Source organism: Oncorhynchus gorbuscha, linkage group LG02 (assembly GCF_021184085.1).
Source record: "Oncorhynchus gorbuscha isolate QuinsamMale2020 ecotype Even-year linkage group LG02, OgorEven_v1.0, whole genome shotgun sequence".
Classification (NCBI taxonomy): Eukaryota; Metazoa; Chordata; class Actinopteri; order Salmoniformes; family Salmonidae; genus Oncorhynchus; species Oncorhynchus gorbuscha.
The window spans coordinates 91,883,887-91,897,153 of NC_060174.1; the positions used below are offsets into that span (position 1 = coordinate 91,883,887).

Genomic DNA, 13,267 nt, shown 5'->3' on the forward strand with positions numbered 1-13,267 from the left:
TATCTTCAACAGATGACAAGTTTATTTCAACTCAAATAATTTACAGTTGCACTGGAGAAAAGTTTTGGTCATCGTTACCTTTGACCCCTTATATTCACATTTAAACAGAGGAGCTATTTACTGGGATGGTGCAGCAGGTTAGTTCAAAAGGCATAATGTGCTGCTATAAGAATTGAAGGAAAACCAGGTCAAATGGTTGCCATGCTCAGTATTGGGGGATGGATGTCGTAACATTTAAGGTCCGGGTGAGAACACATAACTAATATCCTGTGCTGTGAGAGTAAGGTCAAATTCATATCTAAGATACCTCCTGTACCATAACACAAAATGTTGGTGATCGTATAGTCAACTATACTACATACAGGGTGTGACGAAACCCAGGGACACATTTGGCAAGCTAAGCCCGATGTGATGTCTATGGAGATCATTCTGAATGACGGGATGATGAGCATGAACTGAAAGCAAAACAGACAGACCTACAGCCATCTACATCGAGGACAAAAACAACAAAGTAATATTAAGGCAATCTTTCAAATGGGCAGGCATTTCTCACAGGGAAGAAAAGGACAAAATCATAGGCATTACAATGAATGGTTGCTGGGCTGACAGAAAAATGCTTCGTTTGTCACCCATCAACCCAGGACAGTCTTTACTATGTACTTATGAAATGACACACTACAATGTAATATATTCAGCTCTGACTGAAAGCACTAGACAAAAAGGATTTGGATGCACCCACCTACAGCTGCATAGTTTAAACCTTAACATGAACTTCTGAACTAACAAGAGAGGAGAGATCAGTGGAATTAATGCAGTTCTATGGAGGGGGGGGAAGCATGTATTGTATGCCACACTCTGTTAGCTACTGCAGGAAAACCAAGTTGATATGACAGCACCCTTAAAACCCATTTCAAGTGAAATCCAAAAACCAATTCTAAAAATGATAAGTCATCCATTCAATCATCCTCAAATAAAAGCTAGGATCATACTGACTAATGTTTGAGAAATTGACAGATGAAAAATATGCAATTTAAAAAAAGTAATTGCAACAAGAAAAACAATATAATGAAAATACTGTTGTGTCAAAACAAAAATGGAAATTAAAGTTTGGGGTAAAGGCTCATTGACAAAACTAAAATCTAATCAAAAAAAGGTACATCACATTCCAAATTGCTTGGAATAAATGTTTGTACATTTAGTTATCATAGTTGTAATGTTGGATTGCTGCTGTAAATTGATTGTGTAGCTTTTACATTCATTAAGTATATCAATAACGGAACAAATTGAAATAATAAAAAAAAGAGGTGATTGAAAATTGATTAATCGTTGCCAGTGAAGAGCTTTGTCATATACAATAAATCATTCCACAATTACACACTTCTCCATTACCAGAACCCACACTAAAAACAATAGTGCTTAAAATAGAGCACAAACAATTATTAACATGCATTCCAACTTTCAATTACTCAAGGGCCTACCAGTCATCAGCATACACTAAATTCAAGGAAAAAGAGCGTTCTTTCTGCTATGCATGACAAGCTTAGATGTCAGAAGTATCACAACACTTGATTTAAAGCAACAAGCTTATTGGAAGAACATAGGAGATGGAGGTTGACATTTTGTTGCTACCAATCTTTCTTGAAGTCCACTTGACATAGACAGGCCTCTTGTCAGTTAAAATGTAACTTCCAGGTGCTATAAAAGGTGTGTGGCCTAAAACACTCCTGAGGCGGGTAAGCCGGCCTTCCACACACAGAGACACAATTGCAGGACTTTCAGAATGCAAGCAAGGATAAACCACTCAAGAATACACAAGTGAATGATGAAGAAACTAAAGGGGAAAAGAAAGGCAGCAAAATCTTATTTCAGTGTGACAAAGGCCCGTTGTCACGAGGAAACCAAAGACTTTTCACCATACACACATGAAGACACGTAGGAACTTGTATTACCCGGACTGGATTATGTGAGGGTCAAATGTGACGAAAATGGGACAAAGACTGGTGACAATGTGGAAGTGCAGTTCCCATTCAGTCAATTTTGCGTTAGGACTTCTAGCTTTGCTGATATTGCATTTTGGAATTCTGTCACCAATGGCACGGGGGGGGCTCAGGCAAACTGTTTCTGTACTGAATTCATGAGTTCCTACAAATATTTACACAGTAGATACAGGCACTTATATGTCTTTGGTTGGAGTGATCCAACATTGCAGAAAAATGCATTCACAGAGCTGTACAGCCCAGTATTATTTTCAGGGTTCAGTAGGCAACTGTTCTTTTTTTATTTTACTTCATCCTCGGTTATATTTCAGTTCTGATGGCGATCCTAGAGTTCTTCTTACCCCTCTGACAAGGCCACCTGAGGAGAGAAAAAATAATTTAATGCCGCTGCAGAATCATCCCTCTAACCGACCAGTCTGTCACAGCGTACAAATGAGGACCCAAGGGATGTTATGCTGAATAACAGCTTCCTAATGAGCCAAGTCAACTGTAAAACAGGAGTAACCAGAGTTTTGTAGTGCTCAGGCATGTCGGGAATGCTCTGTCAGATACTGTAAATCAGACACCTGGAAATCTGTTTAATTTTCAAGTTTTAATGTATATATATATATATTATGTGTGAGTGAGCAGATTGACTGAGTGTGTGTGTGTCGGGCCTGTGAGTGTGCATAGTCAGTGTAAAAAGAAAAGGTCAATAAGGATAACTCCGTATGTGTGGCTATTTTGCTAGCTATGTCGTCAGTCTTATTGCTTGGGGATAGAAGCTGAGAGCTTGTTGATGCCAGACTTGATGCACCGGTACTGCTTGCCGTGCAGAAGCAGAGAGATTAGTCCATGGCTTGGGTGGTTGGAGTCTACAGATTTTCCAGGCCTTCCTACCACACCACCTGATATGGATGTCTTGGATGGCAGGGAGCTGTGCCCCAGTGATGTACTGAGCTGTCTGCACCACCCTCTGTAGCGAGGTGCTATTGCCATACCAGGCAGTGATGCAGCCAGTCAAAATGCTCACAATGGTACAGCTGTAGAACTTTAAGAATGAGGGACCATGCCAAATTTTTTCAACCTCCTGAGGTGGAGGCGCTGTCGCCATTTTAAGCCTTTAGTGATTTAGATACGAGGAATTTGAAGCTCCGTCAATGTGGGCAGTCTCACCCCCTCATTAGCTCGTTGGTCTTAATGATGTTCATGGAGAGGTTGTTGTTCTAGCACCACACTGCCTGGTCACTGACCTCCTCCCTGTAGGCTGACTCATCATCGCCAGTGATCAGGCCTATCACCGTCATGTCATCAGCAAACTTGATGGTGATGGAATCGTGCGTGGTCACGCAGTCGTGGGTGAACAGGGAGTATAAGAGAGGAATAAGCACACCCCTGTGGCGCCCCTGTGTTATGGGCCAGCGTGGCGGAGGTGTTGAACGCTAAGCTGTAGTCAATGAACAGCATTCTCATAGGCATTCCTCTTATCTAGGTGGGTAAGGAGTGTGGAGAGCAATTGAGATGAGTTCATCTATGGATCTGTTGGGGCGGTATGCAAATTGAAGTGGGTCTAGGGTGTCTGGGACAGAGTTAATGTGTGCCATAACCAGCCTCTCAAAGCACTTCATGATTATAAAAGTGAGAGCTACAGGGCGGTAGTCATTGTGGTATGAAGCCTTACGAGTTCTTTGGGGATTACAGACGGACAAGGAGAGGTTGACAATGACCGTGAATATGCCTGCCAGCTGTCCTGCGCATGATCCGAGAACACGCTCTGGAATACCGTCGGGTCCTGTGGCCTTGCGGGTGTTAAAGACCTTTTCTCACATCGTTCTCGGAGAGCGAGATCACCCAATCCTCTGGGTAGGACGTCCCTCACACCCGGCACGATGTCGTTGTTGTCAAAGCGTGCATAAAATGCATTAACCTCGTCTGGTAGAGAGGCATAGTTGGGCAGATCACGGTTGGGTCTTCCTTTGTAATCCGTAATGGACTGTAGCCCCTGCCACATGCAGCGGGCGTTGGAACCTGTGTAGTATGATTCCACCTTATTCCAGTCCTGCACTGTTGCTTCAAGACTGTCTACGATAGCTCTGTGTGCAGTAGCACCAACCTCAGTGTTAATACAGGGCTTTTCTTCGGGGAAGCAGCAAACCCTCACCGTGGCGACAATGTCGCTGATCCATTTTCTAACGAAACCGGTGACGGGGGTGATAAACTCATCAATGTTAAACATATTCCAATCAGCGCTAGCAAAGCAGCATAAGCTCCGATTCTGGTGACCATTACTCAACGGAGAGTGTCACAGGTACTTAATGTTTGAGTTTCTGGAAGCAGGAGTACAGAGTTGTGATCTGATTTGCCAAATGGTGGATGAGGGTGGCCTTGTATGCTTGCTTGTGGGCATCACTTGTCATAGTGAAGCAGAATTAAAATAGCTGGCAACCAGAAAAGCGGCCTCTGGGTGTAGATTTTCTTGCTTGATTATAGCCTTGTACAGTTCACTAAGTGCCAGCTTGCTATTTTTCTTATCCTGAGGTGGAATGTATACAGTCAAGATAACAGCTGAATAGTCACGATAACAGCTGAAAACTCCCACGGGAGGTAGAAGGGTCGGCATTTATTGGTTTTATTAAGAAAACGACAGTTTTACCCCAGAGACTCAGCAATATCTTTTCACACTGTTGAATGCGATATAAAAGGTGACTAGCTGTGTTGTGCTGTGTATTATTGCTCTGTATTGCATTCTGTTGTACCTTTTCACTCCGGGTGAAGTTTCCCCTAGATACAGATCTAGGATCAGCTTTGCCTCCCCCAAACCTCTACCATTAGTGGTGGAAAATTCTAAACTGACCCAATATCAGTGTCTAAGGGCAACTTCACCCTACACCTACCTACCTTTTCAGCGCAAAAGTCTGGGTTGGTGGTTGTCCGTACTTTCCCTGGCCTGCCCTTGATGACAGCATAACAGAACATGGTGATGACCATCACAAAGAGGAAGTAGCTGGTGTGCATTAGGTGTAGGTTGATGAGTGAGCGGTCGTCCTGCAAAAAGAGAGAAATAGCCTCAGTGCCAGGTAAACACTACCTCATGAAGGACGACATACTGCATACTGTACTTGGAAACTGGCTATTTTCTCTAATAGCAACCCCCCCCATGTATTGTTCCTGTCATTTCAAATATAAATCATGTTTTAGGAAAACTGGTTGGTAATTGAATAATGCCATTGGTCCCCTAGGATAAATCTGGTTAAAGTCAAATGTAATTTAATTGCAAATTGTGCTTCTGCAATATTGCTCTATCTTTAGTCAGTTAGAACATATTAGCTAATGTGCACTTGGGGATTTAGATTTACAGTTTCCATTATGAATGCATTATAAAATTGAATTGGAGAGAACACAGAAGGATGATAAAAATAAAAATCACTCATGATATGAAGTTACACATAATTAAACTAGACAAGCGCCTATGTCCAAGCTGTATACCAAAAACAGTATTTATCTTATTAAATGGACTCATTTTGATTACGTACACTACATGGCTAAAAGTATGTGGACACCGGCTTGTTGAACATTTCATTCCAAAATCATGGGTATTAATATGGAGTTGGTCTGCCCTTTTGCTGCTATAACAGCCTCCACTCCTCTGGGAAGGCTTTCCACATTGCCACGGGGACTTGCTTCCATTCAGCCACAAGAGCATTAGTGAGGCCTGGCACTGATGTTGAGCAATTAGGCCTGGCTCGCAGTCGGCGTTCCAACTCATCCCAAAGGTGTTCGATGGGGTTGAGGTCAGGGCTCTGTGCAGGGCAGTCATGTTCTTCCACACCGATCTCAACAAACCATTTCTGTATGGACCTCGCTTTTTGCACGGGGGCTTTGTCATGTTGAAACAGGAAAGGTCCTTCCACAAACTGTTGCTACAAAGTTGGAAGCACAGAATCGCCTAGAATGTCATTGTATGCTGTAGCTTTAATGTTTCCCTTCAATGGAACTAAGTGGACTAGCCAGAATCATGAAAAAATCCCAGCCCCAGACCATTATTCCTCCTCTAGCAAACTTTATGGTTGGCACTATTCATTGGAACAGGTAGCATAATCGACCAACATACGTGCCCAGCATCACTAATGCTTGTGGCTGAATGGAAGCAACTGCACGCACCCTTCCAATAAGAATGGAGGCTGTTATAGCAGCAAAGGAAGGACCAACTCCATATTAACGTCATGTTTTTGGAATGAGATGTTTGACGAGCACTTTTGGCCATGTAGTGTAAAAGGCTTTACTCTCAAACGTTCTCAGTCTAAACCCTCAGCAAGGTTATCCATAAACACAGGCTACGTCTGAAATAGCACCCATAGGGCACTGGTTAAAAGCTGTGCACTAGAGGATACGGTGCCATTTGGGACTCTGACATAAAACAGCACTGCTGCAGACAGTGGCTGCTGACTCACGTCTGGCACGATGACAGTCAGCTTGGGGTTGAGGGTGTGGTACACCTTGCCGATGGCTCCTTTGTAACACCAGAAAGGGTTGTAGTCCTGCGTGTACTTGGTGTCCGAGTCACGGGCCGTGGTGAAGATCTTGTACCAGGACGTGGCGTTGGTGTAGGTCTCTGGGACACAGTGGGGCGGTTGGCTGGAAGGCAACATTTAATAAACTTGAATATCTTGCCCTGTTCCATTCTATTTTATTATGGTCAGGAGACGTGGTCATGAAAAATCTCATGGTTCTATGTTAAGACTATTCTGTTTGGACCATGAAGTTCTGCACCAATGCTTAGTACTCAGCTTAATAAAACTTGAATTTAATACAAAAGTCTCCTTGTACCGTAGTACAACTGATATTCTACGAACAGTGTGCACTTAGTTGTCAGTGATACTAATGTGAGGTTATTCACTGTCATGAGCAAATGACTGATGATTCCATCAGTTTTATTCCAATGTCAAAAGTAATTTTAATATTTCACTATACGTATTAGAAGATTGCCTAAATGAAAGTCCAACATTGACTATCAAATACAGGTCTAGTCATGAAATACAAAGATAATTTAGTATATGGATGCATCACAATTCAGGGATTTAGTGGCACTCACACTGTGACAGGGAAGACGTTGCTGGCAGCAGTGATGGTCATACAAGTGCTAAACACCACTTGTTCACAGTGGCCGTGCAGCACGCACTCATCAGAATTCCATGACGCTGGCAGTGTGAAGGTGATGTTCATCTCCTCGTGGGCATCCCTGCCTTTGAGGACACACACACGTAAGCAATGTTCCCGCTAAGATGCGTGCAACTCCCCTCGAACTGCATCACAGAATAAGATTGAACTTCACTCAACTTTCTACAGTTCTCCCCTTTAGTTAACACTGTCAACGTTTCGCTCCACTTTGCGAATTGTGAACGAATCAACACAATAGCCACTCAATGTAATATACAGAAACAAAAACTAACTACGCAAGATTTAGTATGCAAAAATAACTGTGCAAGAGACGTTCTTATAGGTAGTGCCATTAGAATAGGATTCTATTACACTGACAGGCAAGTCAGTACTCTACACAGACCGGTGCGCCATAACCAATCAGAGTTGCAGTAGGCCTATATGCAAATAGGCATTGCCATATATGGATCTGTGCCATTCTCTTTGAACTGGACTGTGTTTAGGCTACAGCATGAGCGGTCGTGAGTAGACGCGCTTGTTTTGAGATCAAAGTGAGTTTCATGTAGCCATGTTGTCACATTTGTTCATATTCTTTGCTAGTTAGTGAGTAATTAACCCAGTTATAGCTCATTTATAGTCAACAATGGAGAGTGGTTGCTTTCAACAAAAGCACAACATGTGCACATTTCTATCCATCTTTGAAAAGCAAGACAGGTAAAGACCTTTGTGTCTTAACTTAAGGATCGGACCCTTTTAAAAACGTTTTTTTTTTTAGCCTAAAATTACATACCAAATCTAACTGCCTGTAGCTCAGTACCTGAAGCAAGGATATGCATTTTCTTGATACAATTTGAAAGTAAACACTTTGAAGTGTGTGGAAATGTAAAATTAATGTAGGAGAACACATTAGATCTGTTAAAAAAACTTTTTTTTAAGCGTTCTTTTTTCATCTTTGAAATGCAAGAGAAAAACCATTATATGACATAGGACTCTAGTCACAATTTCAATTTTGACCAATAGATGGCAGCAGTGTATGTGCAGTGTCAGACTGAGCCAATGAACCATTGCATTACTGTTGAAAATGTTGTATTAAGTCTGCCCAAATGTGCCTAATTGGTTTATTGATACATTTTCAAGTTCATAACTGTGCACTCTCCTCAAACAATAGCATGGTATTATTTCACTGTAATAGGTACTGTAAATTGGACAGTGCAGTTAGCTTAAATTCTTGTTAATCTTTCTGCCCATATCAGATATGCCTATGTCCTGGGAAATGTTCTGGTTACTTACAACGTCATGCTAATCAAATTAGCGCACGTTACCTCAATCGTCCCGCGGGAGGGCGGGGGGTTGAGCATTGATCCAGTAGAGGTTAAAAGGGACAGTGTCGTATTTTGAGACAGCCAATAAGGTAAGTAGCCAATAGGCAGCATAATGTCTGATTCTGTAAAGTAGTTTCTTGCATCAAACACAACATGTTCAGTCACCTCCTTGTCTGAAGGACAAGTGGATAAACAGGTTAATGGCAAGCCCTGCATGTTTTTGATTTTTTAGTCTCTTGGAATGTAAGCATTGAACACCACAGAATGGCTGCTACCGTAGGCTGAATGATAGAACGGGGATGTGTTTTTCTTAGTAGGCATACATTATGATCAAATAGCCACAGTAGCCTACTTGGCCACTTAAAATGTAAAGCTAGTACAGCCTCACTGTTCACAGTTAACATGCACTGGAAGTTGCAGAGTTTGCTCAATGCCAAAATTGAGGAAACGTTGCTTGTAAGTACTCCTGACAGGTAAAACAGCATCACAGTTGGCCCCAGGACATGTAAAGAATGTGCAGTTGACAAGAGCTCCACTGTAAGGAATATGACATATGTCCTGCAACAGCCCATTTAGCCTCCATCGATATATGTAATTCAATTCACATGTAGAGTTGTATTTTGGGGGGGGGGAAACTAACGCTGACTGCAGGGGTTTTTCTGCCATTGAGATCCTTGGGCAGGGAAAAAAAACAATTGGGATGGAAAAAACACAGAGTGTAAACGACTTAATCAGATATCACACAACAACACGTCTGCCACGCTGAGCTGCATCATTGGTGCCCCTCAGGGGGGCGTGCTTAGTCCCCTACTGTACTCTCTGTTCAGCCATGGCTGAGTAGCCAAATACAACTCCAACGCCATCATGAAGTTAGCTGTTGACACAAGTGGTAGGCCCGATTACAGACAACGATGAGACAGCCTATAGGGAGGTCAGAGACCTGGCAGTGTGGTGCCAGGACAACAACCTCTCCCTCAATGTGAGCAAGACAAAGGAGCTAATTGTGGACTACAGGAAAAGGCGGCCCGAACAGCCCCCATTAACATCGACGGGGCTGTAGCGGAGCGGGTCGAGAGTTTCAAGTTCCTTGGTGTCCACATCACCAACTAAATATCATGGACTTGTACAGCAAATGTTTATTTTTGTGCTTTTCTTATAACTCATTTATTTGTTCATGCAAGTGGCTGACTGAACGAATCCTCACTATCAGTAGCTACAATTTGGCAATATGCCCAGACCTTGTTTTTACAAACGAAAGAACTCAGTTAAAGGTCTCAGCTTAGAGAGAATAAGCTTCATGAGGTATTGGTTGGTCACATGAATGAAACAAAATGGTAATGATCAATTAATTATGCTAAATCATGTAAATATAACTCATCTGCGTATAGCCATATATAAGACAACAGCTGCGACTGCCCAGGCAGAGCTCCTGATTGACATGTGTACTACGGTGCATGGAGTTGGTTGGAACCTCTCCAGCACGCTGACAAATAAACAATGATTCAATTAAGTTTGACTTAGAGTGTCCCTGTGGAAGAATCTCCACGACAGTCCAAACACACCAAGACAGTCGTGAAGAGGGCACAACATATTTTCCCAATCAGAAGACTGAAAAGATTTGGCATGGGTCCACAGATCCTCAAAAAGTTCTAAATCTGCACCATCAAGAGCATCCCGAACGGTTGCATCACCGCCTGGGAAGGCAACTGCTCGGCATCTGACTGTAAGGCGCTACAGAATATAGCACGTACACCCCAGTATAGCACGTACACCCCAGTACATCACTGGGGCCAAGCTTCCTTACCATCCAGGACCTTTATACTTGGCAGTGTCAGAGGAAAGCAGTACGGAGCGCCAAGTCTAGGACCAAAATGCTCCTTAACAGCTTCTATCCCCAAGCCATAAGACAGCTGAACAATTAATCAAATGGCCACTCAAGACTATTTTACACTGACCCCCCCCCCCCCCCCCATTTGTTTTTACACTGCTGCTACTCGCTGTTTATTATCTATGCATAGTCACTTCACCCGTACCTACATGTACAAATTACCTTGACTAACCTGTACCCCCACACAACGAATCGGTACCGGTACCCCATGTATATAAGCTCGTTATTTTATTGCATTACTTTTTATTATTTTTTTACTTTAGTTTATTTGGTAAATATTTTCTTAACACTTTCTTGAACTGCATTGTTGGTTAAAGTCTTTTAAGTAAGCATTTCACATTAAGGTTGTATTCGGTGCATGTGACAAATAATTTGATTTGATGTATGTAGAAAAGATAATGGACCCCTCTATATATTTTTTTATAATATGATTTGAGAACTAACAATTCTCAAAATAAAAGCTAGACCGTGAGGGATAACTGAAAATTCCAAAAAACAATGCATTTGACAGTATTGATTGTGTTATTATGTTTGAGCAAAACACAGCACTGCTTTAAAAACGGTAAATTTCTCTCAGCTCCATGGCAGAATATGTTGAATAACAGGAAATTAGCTTCAAATCTAAAAATTATTATCTCAACTTCATGGAGAAATTTGTAGAATTGCAGGAAACTGGCTTAAATTAAAAATGTCATTACACCGCCAAGATGATGGCCTCCTACCATGTCCCCTGCCACCTAAGCCTCCTTTGATCCAGAAAACACTGGACTGCAAACATACATATTCAAACAGTCAGACAGCTTTGAGACTGGCCTACTATGCCCATGCAAAGCCTGCAGGTGACGTGCACGGAGAAGGAATTTGGCATTGATTACTAATAATCCTTATGTTGACAAGGGACTATTGTCTCAGTTGAGTGGCAAATTGCAACAAAAAAAACCAGGGGGGGGGGGGGTACATCAATACCTATTCAGTCTGGGCCTGAAACGCACTCCATAGCAACAGAGGCCAAAGGCACTTTGTTCCTCTCCCTACCATGGGACAGACTGGGAGTAGTATCTGGACTACTGGCCTCTGATTGACTATACAATGCTTCACTGTTCACTCCCACTGAGCCACTCTAAGTTTCCCGCGAATTGTGGTAACTCAAAACCTATCGATAAAGGATTTACTGAACCACCAAAGCACTGGCTAACAACACTCAAGACTCCTGAGGAGTTGTGACAAAAACACAAAACAAATGCTTACAAAAAGGATGGCTACTTACAGTCATAAAGCCACCGCTTTCCTGCATCCACTTACAGGTGAATCGAACTCACAACTAAATAATTAATGTATTGGCTTGGACAGTCAAATAACACACTTCAACACAGAGTTTTTTTTTTAGACTTTGCATCCACCATAGTTGCTGGACCTGTGCTGAAAAGGACAATGTGAAAGAAAACATTTAAGCAGCTCGGTACGATAGTGTGAAAAGGATTAATGCACATAGACCCTGTAACATGGAGGAAGAAGGGACAGAAGACACAAGTGGACTCACCGGCCAGGCCGACCTGTCCCACCAGCACGGTGGCGTAGAGGTGGGTGATGTTACGTGAGTAGCCCCCGAAGGGCCTCAGTGGGTCCAGGGTAAGGGTGATGGGAACAGAGATATTGATCGGGCCCGGGTCCTCCAGAAGCAGCGGGGCCTGGGTGCTGGAGCGCGCCTGGCCACTGGTCACCGTGCTTTCGGGCGTGGTTGACTCGTTCAGGCTGTGCTTGAGCGTCTCATTCTCTGATACGCAGAAGTCAATCTCGTTGAAGCGCAGAAGGAAGATGTTCCAGTCCTGGAGAAGGGGAGGAGACTGAGTCATGCATCTATCCATCTGTGGCTGTGCTGTTGAATAGCACTGCTTATGGCTGTTGACTATTTTTAAATAATCACCAATAACATGGTTAGGTTAAATTGTGACTATCAAGTCACACTTCAAGAAATTAGTTCAGCTAAATGAGCTAATAACTTTGATGTATGACAGCCATGTACTGTTCAGCTTCAGATAAAGAAACCTCATGCTGCATGGGTTTTGTACATGTTCCTATGACAGCATCCATATTGATGTACCAGTGGGAGGAGTGTCCCTCCTACCTCAGTCATCTCTGGGGATTTGATCTCCTTGATTTTGAAGAAGTAGCCGATGGTGAGGAAGGCGATGGCCACGGCGCTGACGCTGACCATAAAGATGACCAGTGGTGGACGATTATTGATGTAGCTCCTCAGGTTCTCCAGAGGATTTAACAGGTACACCTGCAGACAGACAAGGCATGCACACCTAATTTGGTTTCACTGTGCCTCAGGCTCATACAATGCCAGGTCTCAACTCATCAAGCTTGATGAAAAGTGTCAAAGACAAACACAATGGACACAAATACTCAAAGGCATTTGCTGTGTGGCTAACTGGAGAAAATAATGAGCTTGAGATACTGGCATAACATTTATGAAAAAACAGCATGGTTGATTGACTCAACTGGAGCACAGAGGGGGATTGTTTATGACAATCATTAATTGGCATTTACTCCACACCGAAGTGGTTTTCATGGTTCAAGAAACGTATTGCTGCAAAGAGGGAAGAAACAGTATCAGAGCTTGCATCCCTGCCAGAAAACAAGCGAATTAGGTGGCGTGAGGTAATGAGAATGTCTACTTACCTTTTTCATCAAAGACATGAACACACATCTGACATAACTCCATAGTGAATTGCGTGAGTACATCCCTGGGCCCTCAACAGGGCTGCCAAACCACTACGCACGTTGCCAAAGAGAAACTACTGCGCTGCTTCCCCCTTCTTTGTATACAGCGAAAAATAGATGCCTGAAAGTCAATGTCCTTAGCTCACACTAAAATGGGGTGCCATGCAACCTTGCATAAGACCTGAAAGACAAGGGAT

At 42.8% G+C, this 13,267-nt stretch overlaps 1 protein-coding gene across 2 annotated transcripts in view; it reads right to left on the reverse strand.

Annotated features, from left to right (window-relative positions):
- tmem248 (transmembrane protein 248) overlaps positions 1-13,267 on the reverse strand; it is a 14,421-nt gene continuing 1,154 nt past the window's right edge. Inside the window, exons 2-8 of one of the 2 annotated variants that reach the window (XM_046327257.1) lie at positions 13,029-13,251; positions 12,469-12,627; positions 11,884-12,169; positions 7,069-7,219; positions 6,428-6,611; positions 4,875-5,021; positions 1-2,355 (exon numbers count right to left, since the gene is read on the reverse strand). In XM_046327257.1, coding sequence (XP_046183213.1) covers positions 2,335-2,355; positions 4,875-5,021; positions 6,428-6,611; positions 7,069-7,219; positions 11,884-12,169; positions 12,469-12,627; positions 13,029-13,091 — 1,011 coding nt within the window. In that variant the 5' untranslated portion in view covers positions 13,092-13,251 and the 3' untranslated portion in view covers positions 1-2,334. The remainder of the gene's footprint in view (positions 2,356-4,874; positions 5,022-6,427; positions 6,612-7,068; positions 7,220-11,883; positions 12,170-12,468; positions 12,628-13,028; positions 13,252-13,267) is intronic. The other variant, XM_046327264.1, reaches the window with a different exon arrangement.